Here is a 24622-nt window from a genome sequence, read left to right as displayed (position 1 = left end):
AGATCAAAACATTCTAGACCACTGTGTACATAATATATATACTCATGTACATACACTGTTATATATTATATAGTATATGATATTTTTATATTTTAAATAACTTTTTTTTTTTGAAGTTGAAAACAATTTTCAACACAGACAAAATTTATTGATTACTTTAAATGAAAATTTGTGTTTGTTTGACAACTATCGATTTAAAATTTAAAATTTTATAGATATTATATTAGATAAACAAATAATTAGAGTATGTTTATACAATAAATAAAAATTATATACTTATTTTTTTGTAATAATACAAAAAAAAAAAAATCAGACTAACTACGCATAATTACCTAAAATATACTTAATGTATATTTTTTTTATACAGCCATATCCAAAATAAATATAACTTATTAAAAATAATGTTGTAATTGTTTAACTTATTTGTTTTCTTTAAAGAGAATAATTTATTATAAGATATTATAAATGATGCCTTCGGGGTAATAAAGCGTAGGCGAGCAATCGATTCATCTAAACAAAATAATTAAGTAGGTCCAACGAAAAACAACTTAAAGATTTCAACTCCTTAACTCTTAACCATTTTAATAACATTATTGTCATAAAAACAATAACAAAACATTACTGCTATGAATTGTTTTTCGGTTTTTTCACTTTTTAAGTCACATTAAACGTTAAACAAACCTAATCATAATCTTAAAATGTTGATCAATCGTAGATAATTTTTTGTATACAAAATAAAATAAATTATAGACTAAGTTCTTAAAATACAATGGCCTAATTATAATACACATTCCCATGGAAGTTAGATAAAAAAAACATAATATGCCAATTTAGGAATAAATAAAAAAATGAGCAAAAATATTAGCTAAGAACGCATTTCAACTAAAATAGGTGATATGATTTTGTAAAAAAATGACATAAAATAAATCTACTGAATTCATATAAATAGTAAAAATTAAAAAAAAGTGTACAAATAATCTTATTTATTTTTCGATTTAAAGGTGACAAATAAATACTTGGAAAAACTATCTACGTGTTTCTTTGTACAAGTAGTAGATTTACCTTAAAAAGTTGTACTCCTATGACGGCAAACATGAATTGTAGTAAATATGTGACCAGCATGATATTTCCGATGGTTTTAATTGCAACTATCACGCATTTCACTACATACTATAAACAAATATGAAACTATCAAATAAAATTAATTTAAGGCCAATTTGTTCTGTTTTAAACGTAGGAAATTACGCATTGACATAAATACTCGAAAATTTTATTGTACACCAAAATTATAATTTGTAATATCAATGTTTTTTTTATATAACCTAAAATTAAGTACTTATTTAATCAACACCAGGGTTGTTACGTTTAAAACATCAAAAATGTCAAAATTTACATTAGTCTTATGTGACGTTTTAAATTATTTATTTATGTTTTATACAGATTTAAAAAAAAACATGTTTTTAACAACCCTGATCGACAACTAAAAGAACACATAAAATACACAAAATAGATAAAAACTTTCTAAAAAAAAATTAATATTTTAATGTTGATAAATATATTTATAGATTGTTACATTACTGTAAATATTTTTTTAGTTTCAGTGCTCATTATAATATAAAATAAATTAAGAGGTGTGTACAATTAACTACTCTAAATCGTTTAGAATCTCAATATTAATTTATGTAACAGGGTAATAGTATTAGGAGACTATTAAGTACTAGATACTAGGTACTCAATGTATTTTGAAGTTAAAAATATAACTCGAACAAAATAGTCGATATAACTAAAACAAAAGTGACAATTATCTTTATAAAATATAATCTTTATAATTATACTAGTTCTACTACTTATGTTTATTTGTGCACTAATAATTTTTCAAATACATTTAATCATAACGTGAGTATTTTTAATATCGTGTAGATAACACTTAAGTCTAAATTAAATAAACTCATGTGTAAATTAATTTATAATTTCTATTAACTCAAGTTAAAACGATATTCTTTAAAAACATCAAACGATTTTTAAACATAAATCAATAAAAAATTTAAGCATTCATAGGATTAAATAATATTTGAATCAAACGGTCAGTATTAGTAAAATACAAAAATTTGTGTTAATTAAATCAACATATATTACGTCAAAAAATAGAACTTTGTATTTTTTGTTATAGTGTTAGATATTATAAACACACCAACGTTTCTATTATTAATTAATATTATTATTAATTGAAATTAACATAAATACGATCATATATCAAATTTTGTATGAAATTTTAATATTAGATTTAGAAAGATATTGCTTCATTAGCCGTACCTTAAACAACTGAACTCCAATTACGGCAAACATGAATTGAAGGAGGCACGTAACCAGAACTATGTTTCCAATCGTTTTAACCGCAACGATGACACATTGAACTACATGCTAAACATTTTATAGCCAATTTTTTTTAAGGAAATAAAACTTATACAATTAATAATATTAAAAATAAAAATAGTTGTGGTGATGAACTACTATCAGGCCCAGATTATCCTATTTGTAGCCCCAGGGTTAGATTTTTTAATAGATCACAAGAAGTGGCGCATAATTTTTCACAGACTTTTTTTGTTTGTACATAAAAAACTTTCTCTGTATAACCATAATTACCAAAATATTGATGAACAAAAAATTCATAAAAAGCTATGCACTAAAAAAATATTATTTATAACAACACAAATAAAACATTAATCAAAATTAATTTAAAATAGTTATCTGTCGACAGTAAACACGATCTACGCACACATCAGCCGTCCTCATATCGCATTCAAAAACATCCCTCATTATTATTTACTATTCATCAAACCTTACATTGTGACAATCTTTAAACTGTTTTCTTCTTGCTTTTCAAAGTCTATAGAATTCATTTTCAAATTCCTTTGTTACTAACCTATCATACAAATCATCATATATCTTAAACTTCGTCTAACTTACCGCACACTTAGCATTTTACATAAACGTTTATACTCTATTCAATCTTTTCTCCTTTTGCTTTATTGACATATTTTTTTAACTTCTTTTTATTACTCTCTACGATTTTCTCAACGTCCTCATTACACCACCCGGTTACTTTGTTTCCTGACATTCTAATCCTACTCTCACCAATAATCTCCTTTGCAGTATTCTTTACACAACTAACAAATCTATTTCACACTTCATTTATGTCTCCATTGTCATTCCACGCCGTCTTTAAAAACTCTTCTTCTTTTTTCCCATTCAATTTCTACCACCGGATCCTCCATTTTCTCCTGTGTTTTTCCTATTTCTGTATACTCTCTTACCACTACATCATGATTTCATTACCATCAGCCTATGCTGTGTAGTTACACTCTCGCCTGGTATAAATTTACAATCCTTTACTCGCTTTACATTCTCTCTCATCCACATAAAATAATCAATTTGTGATCTATTACTCCCACCCTTATAAGTTATTTCGTATTCATCCCTTCTTCTTCTTTTTCCTCGCATTAATCCAAACTATTTGGGGTCCGCCACCTTATCCTAAACTTTCACTTGACACGATCTCCCGCATCAGTTGTCCTCATATTGCATTCAATAACATCCTTAAATTAATGTCAATCTCTCTTTCTAAAATAAATATTAACCACAGCAAGATCATACGACACTATGAAATACAGGATTCTTTCTCTAGCCTCATTCTTCACACTAAAACCATACCCTCCATAAACTCTTTCATATCATCTCCTCTCTTATCTACATGTCCATTCATATCTTCATCGATCACTGCATCTTTATTACCATGTATTCTTTGCATCATTTCATCCATCTCTCTTTAAAGCACTTCTTTATCTGTTTCATCACATCCTACTTTTGCATAGGCATTTATTACATTCAACACTTCTTCCTCAAAAATTAAATTTACGATTATAATCCTGACACTATTCCTAACTATTTCTATTACTTTACTTTTAACCTCCTCATCCATTATTGTCCCTACAACATTATTTGTATTGATCTTGTTATCCGGCGGGTATCAAACACTTTATTCTTTAAATCTTTTAGTCTCTGACTACTTTATTCCCTCTCACCTGTTGTCACCACGTACTTCTGAGATAGGACAATCCGCCCAAGTTCTGTTCATTATTCCTAATGCTTTCTGACAAAATTTTATACCAGCTGTCAACCTAATGCATCCTCATTAGTGGTCTCTCACAACTAGCAAAAGAGACATGGAAGTATTCTTATCCCTTATCTATATGAATAACAATAGTATAAATATAAACATATTTTAACATAAATTACACATTTTTATAAAATGTTATATCCTTATAAAAAAATTTAATATTTTTCATTAGTTATAGTTTAAGTAGTAGTGTTTTCGCAATAACCTTTTTATTTTTTATGCAAAATTGACAAGATATGATGTGCTTTTTTTTATGTCTGCCCACAAAAATTCTCAGCTATCCTATACTAATTTTAATGAATAATACACCAAAATAATACGATTTTAATCTAATTTAACTAATCATCGGTAAAAATTTGAAAAAACAAACTCATCTTTAGACATTAATAAAAATACCTCAATGTTATGCTACCATAAATATGTTATTTTTCAACTTTTTTATCTGCATTTTAAAACTGCTAAAACTTTTTTTTTAAATTATGATTCTAATAAAATTTTGAAGTATTTTGGAGATAATAAGCTTTTCCACTCATGAAAAAAAAAATGTTAACTCAATATTTGAAACTGTTCCGGAATTTTTAAACTATATTAAATTTAATTTTTCGAAGTGTACTAGAGTAAAAAAAAATTAATCTTACTATTATTCTACTTTGTAAAATTGGCTGTCATTGTAAAAATTCGCAAGTTTAAAAAAAAAAAACATATTTTAAAGAAGCAAATAATTTAACAAAAATAGTATTTTAGAGTATATTTTAATAAAAACGTTAAAAGTGTAAAATTGCAAATTTACAAATTATTATAAAATATAAGAAATTTGCATCGAAACATATTTAATATAGCAATGTTAATCACTAATAGATATCATTTAATTTTACTTCAACGACGCCGTAATCCCATTGTGCTCGGTTTTTTTTTATTTTGAAGAATACACTGATTTGTAAGCATATACCCTTCAATATAAATTTCACATAAATATTATTTTTTTGTAGGGTATACATTAATTAAAAAAAAATTTAATAGTATAGTTACTTAGTTACGTTTTTAGTAGATCGTATATTATTTTTGAACACGCAATAAAAATTTCCCAATTAAAATTCAAAATCTTAAGACATGGGGGCCATGGTTCCACTTAATCTGGACCTGACTTCTATAAAAAATTATTAACTGAAATGTTTAGCACGACAGTGGAGACCATCAGAGTAGTTTCGTTTAATATTTCAGTCTTTCATACATATAATCGAAATAACTTAATAATTTTTAATTAGTTTTCTTATATTACACTTGAATTTAAACTCATTGCAAGTCTGCAACTTAATACTTTTCGATAAGAACTCTAAATATAATAGATTTGTAATACAGCTTAAGCAGACATTTATCGTCAGAATGTTCATTTTGTTAGTAAGAATAATGGTCAAAATAAAGAAAAAAGAAGGAAGGTTATTCATTTTTTAGAAATGATTTAATTTTCAAAAGGGGTAGTTAAAAGCTTTGAATCTTTATATTTTTAGATTAAATATTATATTTTTAATTAAATTAGTTTACATGTATTGTTTTTTAAAAGGAGTGATATTTTAAAATAAAAATTAGAATTATGACATTATTCTCATATATCATTCAAAGGTAAGCATAAATATTTTAAGTATTAGTGTAAATAATTTCTAGTTGTATTATCTAAAATACTATAGTTCAAACCAAAACTAAATGAAAATTAAGAACCTTCATAATGAGCACCGTAAGAAATTAATANTTGTTTACTATACAAGGTAATAATATTTCATTATTATATTAACAACAATGATAATACTATAAATTACAAACTAAGATAACTGTTATGAAAATGCCATACTTAGTTATTGTTAGTTTTAGATGACTTAGTTGGTTCTTGTCTGTTTTAGATGACTTAGTTCGTTTTTTCCCGGAACAAATGGGGTTTTGTTCGCAATTTTATCATTTACAGTGCCTCAACAAATTATAAGCAAAAAATATGTTTTGCCCTGTTTTGGCGTATTTTTGATCGACATTTAAGTCACTGCAGTACTTAATTTCAGTTGATTGTTTAATTGTAATTGCGTTTTAAAAATAAAAGTTGCATTAACTCTGTTTAAAAAAAAAGTGACTTAGTCGGTTTTTTCCCTGTACCCTTCATATACATACTTAGTTCAGCTAATTTTTCATTATTAATCTATTTTAAAATTTAAAAAAAGATCAACATTTTATTTTCCTTAATTAATACTATAAACAATTATAATATTATTTTCGGTTTGTCAATTTACTTATAGATTCAGCATTCTATATAGAAAGAATACCAAAGAAATGTTTTAAATATCTCAATAATTTTAACTAATGAAATTTTACAGAAGTAGACTTATTTTTGTGTGAAGAAATAGGTTACTATAGAATCTTACTTTACATTACCTGTTATTATATTATCTAAATATTAGAAAATAGTATGGTGTGTATCTCTGGGGTTATACAGTGCGTATGTTCAAATGTATTAATTTGGTTTTTGATATTTTAGCTAATCAGTTTATTGTATAGTACTCACTTTTAAACCTTTGGCTCGATTTATTGCACGTAAAGGTCTTAATACTCTCAAGACTCGCAGAATTTTTACCAACGACATAGTTCCAGCACTGAAATTAAAAATAAAGCATAACAAAATATGATAATAATTTTAATAAATTTTTACAATTAATATGTATAAAACTGACTTAGCATTTCTTGAAAACACTGAAACCAATGACACAGCAACAACTAAAAGATCTAAAAGATTAAAAAAAGAACGGCAAAATGCGCCATCATGCAAAGCAAAACCATAAGAAATCATCTTGAAAAATATTTCCACAGTAAAAACAGCCGTAAAAAAATAATCAAATCCTTTCAGTACCTAAACATAAAGTATAGTTATTAAACATAAAACAATTTAAATTTTGTAAATTATTCCTTACATTATTTCTATCAGACTCGCCATTTAGTGGATCTTCAGCGGCTAGTAACGCAGAGGAGACCATTATACAAACCAGTATGAAATTGCTGAAATACGCGTGGTTATGAAACCAATGGCAGAAAACACGAAAACTATAAAATAAGAACATTTATGATACACATTTTATGAAATAATTCAATTTAAAAAGTTACTGACCGATTAGTATTGGAAAAGACAAAAAAAGATGATTCTGGAGGAATAGGTAATGTTTTGTTAACGTCGTTAAAGTCAGAAGTTCGGCGTAAACGTATTTCACCATTATCTTCATACTCTAATAAAATAAAAAAGTCATTTTACTAATATTAAATTCATCTTATAAATTTATTACAAAGGAAATATTGTTTTATTCAAAAGATATAATTTTCGAACAAATATCAAATATAATATTGGTATTATTATTGTGATATTGAATATTTCTAGGAGTGTATTTTGATGTTAGTTATCACAACAAATTAGGTCAATATAGATATAAATATTTATATGCATCTATATTTTATTTTTTATTATAATTAAAATAAAAAGTTTAAAATAGTTAAGTACAGTAGGTCATCCAGTGTATTTAAAACAAATAACAAAAAATTTAACTTACCTATCAAAAATACATGGTCTTTAATTTAAGAGGTTGATTATTCACAAGGTTAACTAACTTCTATTTTTTTTCAATCATACACTACTTTAAACAAGCTTTAATTTTAAATAATTTAGAATGATGTAAGCATTTCATAACTATGCAAAATATTACATATATTTTAGTACAACTTGTGTGATTTTTGGCTTTAATGGCCAATTATTCCTAAGAACTGAGATTTCGAGATTTACTATTTTAATCTTAAATTACATTGTATTACTCTCAATTTATGTAGGTTTAAAGAAGGTAGGTTTTTTAAGACATCATAAAAATTTAAAAGGAAAAATGTTGATGATAATTATGCCCTTGCAGAACCTTGGTAAATGATTAAATTTAAAAAAAAGAATATCGTTGGCAAGAAGAATTTTTAAAGTATTTGCAACAATTTGTACTGTTTTGAAAAAGTTATTTCAATTTAAAAATAAAAACTAAAAATATCAATATTGATTATTTTATGAAAATTGTAAATTATTGGGATATTTATTTTTTGATTGAGGGGAATTTATCAAAATTATGGCGTTGATAGTTTCAATTATATACATTTTATGTCTTTTAACGTATAGTTGATCAAAGTCGGTTCAGTAAAAACGAGAGTAATGTAGCTTATGAACGAGAAAAAATACAGAAAAGTAATAGTTACTTAGCACGCTTAAAAACCAAAATGACAGATGACAAATTTAAAAAATAAATCTTAATGCACTGTTTTAAGAAAAAAATTATGTGCAACACACAATGTGTATACTTTAAATACCTTGATTTTCTTCGGGTTCATAGTCAGACTCATCTCCTTCTAAATCAATTTTAATATTACTACTGCTATCATCCTCTTCTTTTTTCGATGAACTAAAAATAAGTAATATCGTATTTTAAAAATGACCACATGGATATCAACGTATGTAAAGGACATCAGTGGTAAACTATTTTTCTACTTGGAGATATTCTTCCTTGCTGGGTCAGAACTATAGACGTACAAAATATGCGTTCATAAGAGACCCCTTTAGAGCATTACCATTAGTAATAAATTACCCTTAACTAAAAATAAGTTTTCTCAGTATCAAAAAGATGATAACATATAAGAAATAAAATAAAAATATTGAAACAATCTACTCTTTTAATGTTTTTTTATTAAAATCGTCAAAAAGCACCCATTTAGAAGATATCAAGATACAACAAATACGTACGATTCTTCAGATAATTCTTCTTCGACAGATATACTCTCCGAATTTTCCCCTTGATACTCATCCTCTCTCTCAATAGACTGGCTGTTACTCCGAGATTTTGGTTGGTTATCTGGTTGCTGCAGAACAAAAACGATGATTATATTATAATTAATGATTGAAATAAGAATTTTTTACTTCTTCTTCTTCTTTTTCAATAGCCGTCAAGGATTCAGCATCAGCTAAATTATCCACAGCAATAGCCAAAAAAACGTTTAGTAATATATCTAATTTATAATCAGGATTAATTCATGAAATATATATGACATATATAATAGCATCAAATCAATCAATTATTTTATTAGTAAGTGTGTAAAAAAGGATACAATTACCACATATGAACAAAATTATAAAATATATGCAAGCCAAAACGCCAGGTGATGAAACCCCATTGTATGCTCTTATACCATTATACATCACCACATTCCAGTCTTCACCAGTTAATATCTGTATAAATTTAAAAATTTTAAGTATTATTATGTCTAAAACATAAGTTCTATGAAAACTTAAGTATATAACTAATAATTACCTGAAATACAGTAAGTAAACTTTGCCAAAAAGTGTCAAAATTACTACGGGGCTTATATTCAGTAAGCTCAAAGTTAAACTTTCCTCCAAATACTTGCATTCCTAATAAGGCGAATATTACAATAAATAAAAAGAGCAATAGAAGTAAAGATGCTATTGATTGTATTGAATTGAGTAACGAAGCGACTAAATTTGATAAAGATCTCCAGTATCTAAAAAAAAATTCTTGGTTATAGAAAAACATTATTTTTTGTATGATCATCGAGAGATAAATTAAAAAATTTATTAAATTAAATATTATTGAAGCACAACCTTTTATAGAAATTTTAATGGATAGTAGAAAAAATAATTTAGTGCACATCTTTTACTTGCATAAGAGTCAAAATCATGTGCATAAGTTACTGGCAAAAACAATTTGGTAGTTAAAATTATACATTAAAATTTTGATTTTATTTCTTTGAGTATAATATCAATAAAAAAATTATCAATTTACACTATATAGTTAAGTCTGTTTTTACACACAAACGAAATGCGATTAATAAGATAAAATAGGAGGCAAGAGATAAAAAATTACAGTTTCAAAAACTCAAAATCAATCTCTGGAAGTATCTGAAACAGTTTAATAAGAATTTATTAATTTATATTATAAATCAATATACAGTAATAAAAAAGCCTGCTCAACGTAACAAAAATATAAAGAACGAAAGAAGATTTCCATTGATGAAAGGGCTCAAAGAGTAGTTGACAAATCTTTTACTCAATGCTACAAAGAATATAAAGAACATATGAATTGTTTCCCTACCAAAGAGCTCTTAGCAATAATTGCCTTTCACTCTTATATACAGAATGTTTTAGACCTAAGTGACAACTCTTATAACATTTAAATGTTCAAACAGAGATTAAAATGACTATTATAAAAAACGATTCGATGAAAATCTGTAGATCGTGTTTAATTTTTAAAAATTGGTGAATTAATCCAAAAGCAAAATTAACTCCTATTTTTTAGTTCAACTTCGACGGCCATTCGCACATAGATAATTGGTCGTCAATAGGGACAAATTTTTTTTTTTTTACTTATAGTACATAACATAAGTTTTAATTTAACATATATTTAAAAGACACAGTATTTCCGGAACATTTTCAAAAGTTAAGATAAAAAAGTTCTACTTTTTATACATATGTTTCAAGTTTTAAACGTCTCCTATATAAAGGGAAATGGTTCGATTTAAAAAAAAGTATCTCGGATGAAAGTAGTATTTATAAAGTATTTAGAAACAAAAATGTATGCTGATCTATACATTTTTCAAAAAGTTATATTAATTTAAAGTTGAAAATATAAAATCAAAAATTTTAACACAAAAACAACAAAAAATAAAAAATAAGTCGTCGGGACAAATTTTTTTTTTAAATTTATACTACGTAACATAAGCTTTCATTTAAAATGAGTTCAAAAGGCGCAGTATTTCGGGAACATTTTCAAAAGATAAATTGAAAAAACGGTTTTTTGTGAAAAAGTTGTTATTTTGAATCCGCTCCTGTGGGCAGGTAAAGGATCAGATTATCAAAAAATTTATACAAAATAAATGGAAAATACTTAATGTTTCAATATAAAAAAAATGTTTGCTTCGTACATTTTTAAGAAAGTTATGGCACTTTTAAGGAAAAAAATGTCAAAGTTTACTAATTTTAAAATTTTAATTTTTTTGGAGATTTTCTCCATTTACAGGGAACGAGGGAATTTTTTTTCAATTTTTAAGAACAATGTCTTTAACTAGATTAGATTTGTGATTTTTTGAAGTATGGTTAAAAGATATCGTTCCAGTGAGAGCTGGAAAAGAAAGAACAAAAACACATCAAAGCAAAATTAATATCTTTTCACCTTAGCATCGAAGCTAAAAGTTTCAATAGTATGATAATTGTATCAAAAGTTATAAGCGTTGTTATTTAGGTCTGAGACACTCTGTATAGTGGTAATAGTTTGAATAGTTATATCGATATTTTTAGAATTTCAAACAATATTTTTAACTATGCTTAAGATTTTTGTGATCATAAAACATATTATCCGTAACTATCATTCCAAAAATATGAAAATTACTTAAAGAAATATTACCAAATCCCATTTTTATAACCGTAAATTATATTAGTTCCCCCTCTTAGCCGCATTGATGAACAAACGGAAAATATTTATATTCTTATATACGATAAAATTTACCAACAAATATTATTCAAAATATTATTTAAAAGACTCTGCAAAAACAATATAACACTATCTTTCAAATTTTCCAGGAAGCTGAATAAACTACACATTTTTAACACTTATACTGTAAATTTAAAATACACTATATTTTTCAACATATTTATCATAAAATTTTTTCTTGGATAAATGTACTCCTTTTTTTAATGTGAATTTAGATCCATAGAAATTTGATTTTGAAAATAATGGAGATTTTGTATAGAACCCTTTAATTATACTAATAAGAAGACTATAGCATGTGTTAGTGACAGTTTTGGAATTTTTATACAAATTATAAATATTTGACAAATTGTTATAAGAAATGAGTTTTCTACTGTTGGTATTACTTCATTTTCTAACTATCCCAAATTACGTTAATAAAGTACTCCTTTCGTTCGTGAGAAATCATATACATTTATTTTCTTTAAACCACTTCTGTTTTATTTATTAAAATGTATAATATAACGTTAATTAAATATTTATAATTGAAAAAAAATATCAACCAAATCTTTTTCTTAAATGAATTAATATTTAAAATATAATCAAAAAATCTTTATATACTTCTATGTTATTGATGAGATAATCTCAATGTAGTACATTGAAAGTAATATAAGATACCGAGGCTACCTCATCAACAATGAAACAATAAATTTTCAACCGTTAGACACTACGTAAATCAGAAATTTTCTACCATTTACAGAGCACTAACAAATAGTGGAAAGTTGACACCTAAATAAAACGAAAAAAAGTAAATTAATACATTTTGGACATAAAACAATATACGGCACATATTTTCCTACGATATCTTTAAAACTACTAAATTATCTGCTAATTTTAATGAAATCAAACGAATAAAACTGTTATAGGATGCTAGTAAGTACAATTACTGACTACTTTCGTGTATATACATGACATGCACTTGCGTTATTTTTTATTTGTTTTTTAGTTAAAATAAATAAATATTTATGGTTAAATAATCATTTATAAAATTAAGTGGTATATTTACTTAGTAACTTTGAAAACCCTGAGTAATCGAACGCAACGTAATACTGATACTCCTAACGGTAACATTAGTTGCGATCTTGTTAAAATCGTTTCCGTTATGCTTCCAATAACAACGAAGCAATCAAAACGATTAAATAATGAAACAAAATACCCCTGTCAATAATTATTAAAGGACATTTGAGTGACTCGTGTTAATTGAAGTTTTTAAAAGATAGAGGATATTAAATACCTGAATCCCAAGACTGTACATTTTCAGTAACATTTCCATTGTAAAGAGTGTAATAAAAAATACATTGGTAACTTCTAAATAATTAAAAAGATATATTAAATTAAACAATTTTTTTAATAAAATTCCACTTAAATACCTTGAAAATCATCAAGCCATTCTTCTTGTTGATAATGTTCAGTAGCTAAAACGCCAGTATTAAAGAAAACTAAAACTATAATTAACCAATAGAATGCCTGTGATTTGACAGCTTTTCGGCAAGCTCTCCTTGCTCTACGATTGAGTCTTAAAAATATACATAATATTAAATAATGAATTGGAAATTTATTAAATCCAAGTAAAAACGGTACTTGTCAAATTCTTTTCGTTTTTTTTTCCACCAAGATTTATTGTGATCCAATTCATCACCTTCAACTCGATTGGTAGATTTATTTTCATTAAAATTATTGTCTGTTTAAAAAATTAGGATATTTGTTAAAATACATAGAGATACATCTTAATTCAACAAATAAAATTATAAACACAATTATGTCATTTTAAGTAATTGAATTTACTTTGCCTATTAGTAGACTCGTCTTTATCATCTAGATCTGGTTCTATATCTTCTGCTTGAGTTATCCAATCTAAATAACCACGCAAATCTTCTTCAAGTTGTTGCTTCTCTCGGAGTTTTTGAAAATCTCCTCTTGCTTTAGCTTTTTCTCTTTCTTTCGAAAACTCTCTAAAATAATTTAAGATAATACAGTTCTTTCTTTAAATAAAAATAAATGTATAATTGTGAAACATACCCGCTCAACACACCGAGAATGAGATTCATGACGAAAAAGGCTCCAAGAATAACCATGGATACGAAATAAATCCATTGCCAACTACTTCCCAATGCATCTTCGATCTTTAATAATTAAAAATATTAAAAGGAATATTACAATGATTTAATTTGACATAATATTTACGTTTAACCTAAACTTACATTGTATAAAACGTCAGTCCATCCCTCAAGTGTAATGCATTGAAAAACAGTCAACATAGATAAACCGAAATTGTCAAAGTTTGTTATTCCCCAGTTGGGTCCATCCCAGTAGTCACAGTAATAATTTGGTCCGTATGAACTACAATCAAATCCATTAATTTCGCCAGAAAGCCCGTCGTCACATGGATGGGGATCATCCATTCCTGACAACAAAATAAATTTTAAAATTTAAACTTTATAGAAGATTTTACATCATCTATTGTACTTGTATTATTTTTATAGCAAGTTGTGTGCAATGCTCCAGAAAATAGTTCCAAACCGATAATCGCATAAATGATGATAACAAATAAAACCAACAAAGCAATGTGTAGTAGAGGAACCATAGCACGAAGAATAGAATTTAACACTACTTGTAAGCCTACGAGATAAAATATTAAATGAGTACGACACATTTCTATTAAAATTTTACAATTATAATTTATTATAATCAATATGTTTTTTCCGGTACAGTAAAATGTTAATTTCAAAAAAAATATATTAATTTTTACATGAATTAGAATTTTTTAACAGATGCAATGTAAAGGAAAATTTTAATAAATAGTAATAAAAATGTTATATTTTTATATATTTTCGACATTATATGCCAAATTTCCCATTTGTATATAAAAATATAATACTGACAAATGAGAATTTTTGGATCATTTCTTACAGTGTATATACTTCTCAATTTATCAATTATTAAGTACCCTCTCGGTTTATCCCATATTAATGGCAAAATACATATTTAACTAACTTATAAAACAGAAAATGATTTAATTAAGAAAAAGACTGGTTGATAATAACTAATATATTTCTGAAGTTATTACAATTTTTAAATGTAGACTGGAGATGAGGTGCGAGTATAACTAATTATATCATTAGTTATTTCTTCGTCGCACTCCTTCTTCTACCTAGATATGTAACTCAAAAAGAGCCAAAAATTATATTCTCAAAACTATTTATAGTTTATAAGTAATAGAGTGGGTCATGATAAACGGATCATCTTATATTATTATTATTATTGTTAATTATTGGTACTTACTTGGAACTCCCGATACCAGTCTCAATGGTCTCAATACTCTAAAAGCTCGCAGGGCCTTTACATCGAAATTATTTATGAAACTTATACCTCTGTAATAATCAAATTATAAATATATTAAAAACACATAACATTAATCACGAATTTTAACTAAAATGAATTGCGAATAAATAAAACGCACCCCATAAGGACGATGGTAAAATCTAAGAAATTCCATCCATTTCTTAGATAAGCACCTGGATGAGCTACAAATCCGTAAGCAATTATTTTCATAATACATTCTAAAGTAAATATAACCAAAAATACACGTTCAATATTTTCCTGTTAACAAACATTAATGTTATGTAATGCAAAAATTAATTTTTTTTTAAATTGTTTTACGAACTTACCAAATATCCATTAACTGTATTTGAATCGTTACATGGATAGGGAGTGTAAACTGCTAAAGCAACACAATTCGCAAAAATTGTTAACAAAATTAAATATTCGAATGGTCTTATTATAGATATAAGGAAAATAAATCAAACTAAATAAAACTTTCATTTATCAACTTAATTAGTATTATTCTAAGAGGGGACATCTTTAATTTATTAGTTAAATAACGAGAATTTTATTTAAGTGCTATATTATTAAAATTACACAACAGCTAAAACACTAACTAATTAAATATTTTAATAAACACATGTAATTTTCATCAGACACGTGTGTTTTTTTAAATATTTAGATAAAAACATTTTTCTATTACATAAAATTTAATCATTTATTAAAAACCATCTTAATGAGATTTAAAATAAAATCATATTAAAAAATCCTATTTATTGAAATTTCTTTCCTAGTATTTAAATTTCAAAAATTTTTATTTATTATTATTTATTATTTAAAGTAACATTTTGAACACACAGACAGTATAAAGAGAAAAATGTATTTTTCTCCCCAGAGAAACCATACATATAATATGTTTGGCACCTAAATATAATGAAACCAGTACAAATAATTAATTGCTATAAAATAAAAAAAATACAATATAGTTTAACGAAACTTTAGTAAAACGAAAAATATAATGTAATCAATTTTTATCTTTAACAATCTGTTAAAGCGTCAAAAATAATAATATTCTAGAGAAATATTTTATGAAAAAATTTGAATCGATTTTATATAAGTTTTAATAATTGTTTTCTAAAAAGGATACTTCCATTCTATTACATCTATGCACAACTTCCTCAACGGATTTTTAAGAGTCAAACAGCATAATGCCCTCTGTGGACGGTCTGGTAGTTGCTTTCCAGGTCTCCTGGCAGGCCTTTTTACCACTTGTTTGGTCTGATTGTTTGTCGCCGCATTATTGTTGTTATTATTGGCATTGACATTGCTATTAATGGTATTGACGTTGTTAGCTGGATTATTATTGGTGATATTGTTAAGTGAAGTCTTTGGATTGACATTAATGTCATTTATAACACTCATAATTCTTTATAAATCATTTATTTTGAATTTTAAGTACTTTATGTAATCTAAAATATAAAATAACTTGTTAATATTATAAAGACAAGTTGAATAAATTAATATTTTGCAATAAAAATTAATGTAATTATAGATTTAAGACTTTTTTTAAAAAGTGAGTTACTTCAAATGAATTAGATTTGAATTGGCGTTCTACATTTTTAGACATGCTTCAATTTTACTAGAAATTTAATTCTGTAGAGAGTTCAGTGACTAATTCTCAATTAATGAAAAATCATTACAGCAGCTAACGGGTAGTTAAATAAAAGAGATTTAATTTTGAGCTTAATCAATATAAAAGATTAAATATAACCTTTGATATATCAATATTATTATTTTAAAAATACATAAATAATAATGCCGTTAACTTAATGAGAATCCCTCATACTAATTGCTATTAAAAAATAAGGGTATTGTTTAAAAACTAAAAGCCTACCTTTAGTGCATGTTTAAAATATAAGGAATTTATTGCAGTAATGAAAAACATTTTTTAACAAAATAAATACACCTCTCACTCACATTTAACCATCTTATATTTTTTGGAAACAAATATATTTTAAATTGTAAAAATTAATTGGAAAACTAAAATATTCTGATATAAGAAATAATATTATATTAAGTGGATATTTCATTCATTCAGTATTTTAAGATTATTAAAATATTTCAAATATCTAGCGTTTCTATTGTATCTAGTTAACTATTGTGAATACTTATACTCTCATAGTTTAGTACTTTAATATTCAAAATTAAATGTAAAATTAAGATTATAAGTTATTTAAAAAAAAAATTACAGTAAAAAATAACTAATAAACTGATAATTTAAAATATCTGTCCTTAACTGAAACACTTTAAGCTGATCCCGATAAGTTTCCTATCATTTGACTTTCCGCGTCAACTTGTCTAAGCTAAATCGATACATTTGAGAATATTTTACTTTCCGACAGCAAAGCTGTTATTTATGAGCATAGTTTCCGTTTTGTGATAGTCTCCATCATTAGTTACTTGTCACGACTTTTATTTTTATAAACATATTGTTAGAATAACTATTATAAATAGCACATTCCATGTATGGGTTTTTATAATTTTAATTCAATCTTTTTCAAAACCTAACCTGCAATGAATGGAATTTTAAATCTAAAACAGAGTATTTTAGTCATAGAAAAGAAAATCTGAGATAAAATAATATTAAAATTATACAATTAATACAACTCTTTACTTTGTCTTTAGAAAAAATAATGAATTAAATTTCTGCCTGTATACTTTTATAAAGTCAACAATTTATTATTTTCGTTATAATTTTTTTTTGAATGATCTATAAAGTAAATTTATAGATTATTTATTTTTCATATATGAAAAATAAATTTTTCTCTGATTTAAACATTTTTTGTATGATTGGCAACAATTGATTTTGATGATAAATCACCTTTAGACTGCAAAACTCAGTTATTAAATTAATATTAAAAGACTTTATTTTAATAAGATTTTGTTTAGATTTGAACAGTTGTTAAGTATTATTTTTGTAAATATTCTTGCACTATTAGTACATAGATGATAATGCAATAATTATAAGTATTTGTTTTCCTAGGTTGTTTCGTTTAAATTAATTTTAAAATTGAGTGCACATAAGCTTTTTAGAGTACAAGATTAAGTTAATATTAGTATTAGCGTTTACGGTTTTACACTTCATAATAATGTTATCGATCCTTTAAGTTATGTTTAGTTTTCTTAAAATAAATTACTCTACTTTACTCAACTTCAATATTTTCCTTTATAGTTTTACTAAACTCGCGGTACTCGCCCATCAAACCGTATCACTTCTGACGTATCTTTAATAATTTTATCGTTAATAAAACAGATTTAGTACGCGCGAATATATGAATTATAGAATTCAGTGTTATAGTTATGTGATTTATAATTACAATAACGTCAACAATTTATTATATTTAAAATTATTTTCAAATATAATATATCTTATATGTTACGATCAATATAGAATTACAGACAGTGTGATACATTGACCGGGTATTATATATTTGCCCTGTGTTTTATTCAATGTAATATATTTATTTATTTGGATTACATGACCGGGCAATATGGTGTTACCCCGGTAAATAGATATTGTAATATGGCTTAATGAAAAAAATACAAAATAGTAAATTCCTTGAATATGAATTTTTGTGTAAAATCCATTTTGTTTATGATTTTCATTAGGTCGTTTCAAAATACATTTTCATAGATGTATTTTAATCGTGTATTAACTGAATTGTCCTGTCTTTGTGTAAGAATATATATCCCTTTGTATTTTGCTGGTATGAACCAATTAATTTGCCATAAATAAGTTTCAGGAATATTCTAGAGCTAGCTAGTCAAACTTAACTTCTTCACTCTTGCTAATGTTACCGGTTACAACCTTTTTAGAAATACCAAGATTTCTTTTTTACTTTCTGATTAAGCTGTCCTTTGTAAAACCAACCCTGAGAATAAGCGTTTTAAAATCAAAACGTTTTTTAAGCAAAGGGAGCTATTTTATTAGTGTTTTTTAAACTATTATAATTAATTGACTTCCAGGCGTTGGGCGTCATACTTTCTGGCACCCGGAGGACAAAAACGGGAGCCGTGCTCCTCGAAGTTCGAGGAACCGGAGCTCAGGCTGATCTGGTGGCCTGCAATATCAGAGAGGCGTTGAACGGCATGGATGTCAACGTGCACCACTTGGCGATGTCCGTGGCATTCATGCGGTTGAATATGGAGGAGTGGATAGTGGAAGAGGATGTCAAAGAGACGTTGACCACTATCTTCTCGAAAGAGGATGATGCCGCACCGACCGGTTCAGTTTGAGTTCGGCTGCATGAGAGAGGTAAGGGCCGTTCTACATGGTGTAAGGTGACCATTAGGACCACAGCATTGTTGGTCGGTCTGACACGACTCCTACAGGTGCCTCAAAAGAGGCCATGTGCAGACATTATGTAGGGTTCCCGACCGGATCGGCACGTGTGCTTTGTATGCAGAGCAGTGGGCCACCAACTGTCCTAGAAAGACGGGAGTGCCGGAAAAGCCTCTCTAAGGTATCTCTAGGTCATTTGGTCTTTCTGTTTGTGAATTATTTGCCAACCCACAGCAAAACCCTACCCCCACCTCCATGTGGTGTGACGGTCCCACTCTGAATCCGGCTAACGGGGAAGTCACGCCGTGTTGTGAGTTTTAATGCGACGTCGGTCGCCCTGGAACTGCTGCGAGGCATTTCCAGGGCGACCGACATTATATCGACTGTATTGAAAATAAAAAAATTAAATATACAACAATATTTAAAAATATGATATTGACACATTGCATCAATTTTACGCCAGGCAGTACTACATTGACCGGACCAAGTTGAGCTTTAGTTACATTGCCCGTAATTGAGTAAAATCAATATACATATTGCCATAATTCTACATTAACTATAATATATTCTATAAAATTTAAACATAATAGTTAATGATACAGGTGCTTTGGTGTTAAAGCGTCTGTAATATTTATGGAATAAGTTTAATATATAGGTCAGTAATGAATATAGCAGATATAATCTTGATGATAAATTATAATTATATTTTTTTTGTATTTATGTATATAATTATACTGTATCCAGTATTTTTCGATGAGGATCTAATATCAAAGAAAAATTTAGTGATATTTTTTTAGAACTTTTTTTCTAAAATGTTTGCATTGCCAATAGGATAGGATTAGCCATTTGAGACTCCTGGATACGCCCTAATTACGTGACAGTTGAATAAAAAAATACATTATTTGATAAAAAACACGTTAAAACAATCTCATATTCGTCATTTCCCAACACTCACTAGTAATACGGTAGTCTTTTATTTTGGATATCGTTTTCTAAATTTATTTTAAATTATTTATACTTTATACACGTCATCTTTCATAAATATTCTCCTAAACGTCGTAAAAATTTATGTCTGTCGGATAAATGTCGATAAAGTTATTACTAAATTATTCGGTAAGTTGACGTGAATTAAGTAAAAAAATCAAATATCAAATCGTATTCAGCAATTCGCGTATAAACCTTTTTTTATAATTATAAAATAATTAATTATACAATTGTCATACGTAAAATCTAAACACACCATCATATTTAACGATATAAAATATATAAGATTATATTATATCATTACTTAATTAATTAAAAATAATTTATACTATACATATTTAATTTTGTATTTCACTTAATGTAAAATACATAAAAATGTATTTGGTTTAGATCCTCCTCGAGATGAAAATACTAAAATAGTATAATTTTTTAGGTTAAGAGGATATAACAAAGAAATGTTTATATTTAAAAAAAATACTTGAGAAAACCTCACATAAAAACACTGGTATATTAAAAGATCTCTAATTTAACGTTAAACTTGATGAAATATTTAAAAATTTTAATAAAAATTTATTATTTTTAAGATATATGTTGTTCATAAAAAAATGTATTTTCCCATCAAGAGCATTTTATTCATGCAAAATTCAAAGTAATATTTTTAATTGTATTTTTTTAACTAAATGTTCTTTTTTTTACTTAAAACATAATGGTGCTGGAAAATACATTTTTTTTAATTTCAGCTAGTGTTAATGTAAGTTTTAAAAATTATAATAAAAATACATACTTTTGTACCATAAAAGGATTTGTTTTAACGTTTCGTTTGTATCACTAAGCGCTTAATTAATACTAATAATTACCAGACAATTGGCATAACGATTTTTTTTTTTTAGAAATTTAAATCATCTTAAAGAATAATTTTGTTATTATTTAAGTTAAACGCGCTTAACTATAACAAACGAGACACTAAAGATAACCGAATAAATTATTTTGGCTTAAAAATTGTAATAGTAATTTATTGAATCAATACTTAATTTTTAACTCATACAAATGACTTAGTCTTAATAATTTAAATCAAAGGTGTCACATAAATATCTTGATTGAGCGACTTATAATTAGCAAATTATTATTAAAATAAATAAAAGTAAATTGTTTATAGTTCAAATGTTCAATTCATAAAAAACTTAATTTACCGTCCAAAATGTTTTGGATTAACTAATACATGTATTTGAATTGAAACAAATGAAGTATTTTGGCGTTTTCGTGAGATAGGCGAAGAACGAATGTCTCATTTATTGATCATGTATATAGTAGAATTTAAAATATTTTGAATTAATTTTTTAAAGCGTTATAATTATAAAGGTACTGTTTAGTTTGAATAAAATAATAAGTCATACGATTAAAAATAATTAAACTTTTGAAATGATGTTTATTGTACCCTTCCCCCCCATATAAATAGTCTAAAGGTGCGCCTAATGCCACTTCGCTAAAATAAAAATAACTAGAATACTTTTTGTCTAAGTATAGCATATTACTGTAAGGATTGACTTCCCATTTCACACTTTGTAAAATTTGCCGTATTACCAAACGTTGAGACTGTGAAAAATAATTTTATAATGAATTTCTTTTTCTTTTGAGTTTTACAATCTATACAATACTAGTACAATAAGTATAATAGATGATAATGATTTTTTGATATTATTATTTTGAGAAGAGAAGCTGCCCACTTACAATACACCTTTTGAAGTGATATTATTTAGTAATTCAATTTTTTTTTTAAATATTGTAGGATTAAAAGATCTCTGTAACAATAATGGATTTTTTTTTAATTATTCTACCAAAAAAACGCATTATGTACAAATACATAGAAAACTTTGAAATTTATGTATTTGTTTGTAACTATATCCTGACAGACGCTTTTATTTGTTTATAAAGGTCTAATAGGAGGATTTCTAACATCGTAAATTAACAAAACTTATGGTTTCCTTAAAAGTAGATTGTGCGCGTTTAATATTAATTTGGGAACGAAACAATTGATATTAGTCGATTGTCCTTAAGTATTTTACCTTACTTGTCCCAACAGATAATGAAGGAATCTTCTTTACAACTAAAACTTTGATGTTTTGATCAACTGATCACTATCTGTAATTTCCATAATTAAAGAATATTTCTAAAAATTATATAATGTAATCAAATTCAACTTCAGTGAATCTGGTAGATTATTTTTAACAATAGCTCGAAATAAATGACACTTTAATTTCCATAAGTTGCTTAAAGTGAGTATTTAATTCAAAAAGTTAATATTTAGTTTTTAAAAAAAAAAAAAAAAAAATTAAATTTCACAAAACCGATAAGATAAGTTTTAAATGGCGAATGGATACACATGAACGGTCAATATTACTTTTCGGAAATTACTTAATCACCTGATAATGATCTTTAATCGGGGTCGTTATCACATGTAGCAACGGTTTTATTTTCATAACATTGTTAATTGCATTTATAGGCTTAGAGTTTTGCCAGAAAATTGTTCACTACATAGTACCAAGTATTGGGGAATCAATGAGTTTAATAATAGCTTGCAAACTAGAGATATCATTAAACAGTAATGACTATCGAGAACATTTATAACGGTAATAATTCACTGTACTATTACTTATTACTGCATAAGAAATTTTTTTAATGAATTGATACAAACCGATAGATTATGATGATTGTTGAGGAAAGTAATTGAGATAGCGGTAGCTGTCTTTGGAGTCATGCGAAAAAAAATTTTATACTATAAAAAATCACAATTGTTGAAGATGAATAGCAAAACAGACTCTACGGACGGATAACGGCGCGTTAGCAACGACAGTGGCACAGCGACTGGCCGGCGGCAGTAGTGCGAAGTTCTAAATAAAAACTCTATGGGGCGCCCATTAAGCTCAGACGCAGTGTGCTTCTGTTGCTGACGCCGCATGATGTTGGCCGCCGATCAGCGATCATCAGCGACGGCGTCAAGTATGCCGTCACGCATGCGTCAATGTTGTTAATAATTCTTTTTCGACTATGCCGCCGCCGTCTTGAATAGCGAGATCCTGTCTGCCTTTGCTCAGCCGCACTCGGATCCAACGTTGGCCCAAACGCGCGCGCGTTCCTCGCCCACCTGACGGCGACAACGGACAGCACTAAGCATTTTCAGTAAATCCCTCTTTTCCACCACTCTCTAATTTCACACCGCAATCCAATAGCACTGTATCTTTTGTACTATCCAACGGCGATCTAACATATTGGGAATTAAAATGTATGTATTAATAAACGTTGGTCAGCTGTTAAAAATATCGTACTACCGACTTTCATTCATACCCGTTACTCAACTAATCGTTGAAATCATTCTCTTCGGTTCAAATAACCTAATCCAATATTTTAACTATCATTCTAGTCAGTAGTGTATAAATACATTTTTTTATTTAGGGTATGTAATAATTCCATAGATATGAGCGGGCCACGTGACTAATGAGTTCTGCACGTAGCGGTGGATTTTTAGGATATTGAGGATAAGAAAAATGTTTATTATCTCCTCTAAACAAAAAAATGTTGAATTATTTTATACGGGGGATTTATCTCACTTCAACCCCTCCCCTCCTGGTACTTTGATTTATCTCGAGCCCCGCAAAATTTAACGCCGGCCTTGCATATTATTGAAATTATAGTTCTGATAACATTAACTGTGGATTGTTAAAATATCAGAGAACATAAAACTGTTATGTGTCCACGTTTATTTTAAATCTTAGAAGTGTTAAAATTATTTGAATTGCCAAACAAAATAAAAATCTGTTTCCTCTAAAATGTATAAAATAAACAAAAACTTTGAAACCTAAGATTGAAAAATTATCTACAAAAATGTGATCTAATAATTCTATTACCTTTAACTTAAGTTAAATAATTTTGATTACAAACAAAATGTATTTCATACACTTTTATCAATCTTATAAAGAATACATTTTTTTTTTGTACAAAAATATTGTCTGCGATTTAAATTTGAATGGTTACTTTTAAAAATTAATCGGACTTACAATTATTTTGATGTGATTGGCTGAGGAATTAACCTGTAGATAGCCAGTTTTGAGTCACTACTTTTTGAATATAGTAAACACATTTTTATATCAATTCAATTTTTAATTGTATTATTAGAATAATATTTATTCGAAATAATTTGATTGTTTTTAG

At 26.7% G+C, this 24622-nt stretch overlaps 1 protein-coding gene across 10 annotated transcripts in view; it reads right to left on the bottom strand.

Annotated features, from left to right (window-relative positions):
* Nucleotides 1–23297, bottom strand: part of LOC126898617 (muscle calcium channel subunit alpha-1-like) — a 39455-nt gene extending 16158 nt beyond the window's left edge. For 4 of the 10 annotated variants that reach the window (XR_007702320.1, XR_007702321.1, XM_050672863.1 and 1 more), the window contains exons 1-24: nucleotides 23109–23297; nucleotides 16238–16559; nucleotides 15438–15543; nucleotides 15230–15369; nucleotides 15052–15140; nucleotides 14236–14388; nucleotides 13971–14173; nucleotides 13789–13892; nucleotides 13555–13721; nucleotides 13351–13450; nucleotides 13140–13285; nucleotides 13004–13077; nucleotides 12776–12927; nucleotides 9538–9748; nucleotides 9335–9455; nucleotides 9147–9235; nucleotides 8973–9088; nucleotides 8543–8634; nucleotides 7320–7434; nucleotides 7126–7255; nucleotides 6889–7064; nucleotides 6723–6810; nucleotides 2314–2421; nucleotides 1063–1170 (exon numbers count right to left, since the gene is read on the bottom strand). Coding sequence is in view for 8 of the 10 variants with exons in the window: in XM_050672863.1 (XP_050528820.1) it covers nucleotides 1063–1170; nucleotides 2314–2421; nucleotides 6723–6810; nucleotides 6889–7064; nucleotides 7126–7255; nucleotides 7320–7434; nucleotides 8543–8634; nucleotides 8973–9088; nucleotides 9147–9235; nucleotides 9335–9455; nucleotides 9538–9748; nucleotides 12776–12927; nucleotides 13004–13077; nucleotides 13140–13285; nucleotides 13351–13450; nucleotides 13555–13721; nucleotides 13789–13892; nucleotides 13971–14173; nucleotides 14236–14388; nucleotides 15052–15140; nucleotides 15230–15369; nucleotides 15438–15543; nucleotides 16238–16512 (3063 nt within the window). In the remaining 2 variants the exon portion in view is untranslated. Of the gene's footprint in view, nucleotides 1–1062; nucleotides 1171–2313; nucleotides 2422–6722; nucleotides 6811–6888; nucleotides 7065–7125; nucleotides 7256–7319; nucleotides 7435–8542; nucleotides 8635–8972; nucleotides 9089–9146; nucleotides 9236–9334; nucleotides 9456–9537; nucleotides 9749–12775; nucleotides 12928–13003; nucleotides 13078–13139; nucleotides 13286–13350; nucleotides 13451–13554; nucleotides 13722–13788; nucleotides 13893–13970; nucleotides 14174–14235; nucleotides 14389–15051; nucleotides 15141–15229; nucleotides 15370–15437; nucleotides 15544–16237; nucleotides 16560–17387; nucleotides 17660–23108 lie in introns of all 10 variants that reach the window. The other 6 variants (XM_050672860.1, XM_050672861.1, XM_050672856.1 and 3 more) reach the window with 4 other exon arrangements.
* Nucleotides 23298–24622: the final 1325 nt, after the last annotated feature.

Source organism: Daktulosphaira vitifoliae, unplaced genomic scaffold (genome assembly GCF_025091365.1).
Source record: "Daktulosphaira vitifoliae isolate Bord-2020 unplaced genomic scaffold, ASM2509136v1 Scaffold_2, whole genome shotgun sequence".
In the NCBI taxonomy this organism is placed as follows: Eukaryota; Metazoa; Arthropoda; class Insecta; order Hemiptera; family Phylloxeridae; genus Daktulosphaira; species Daktulosphaira vitifoliae.
The sequence above is the reverse complement of the archived record's forward strand: the minus strand, read 5'-3'. Positions and strand labels throughout refer to the sequence as shown.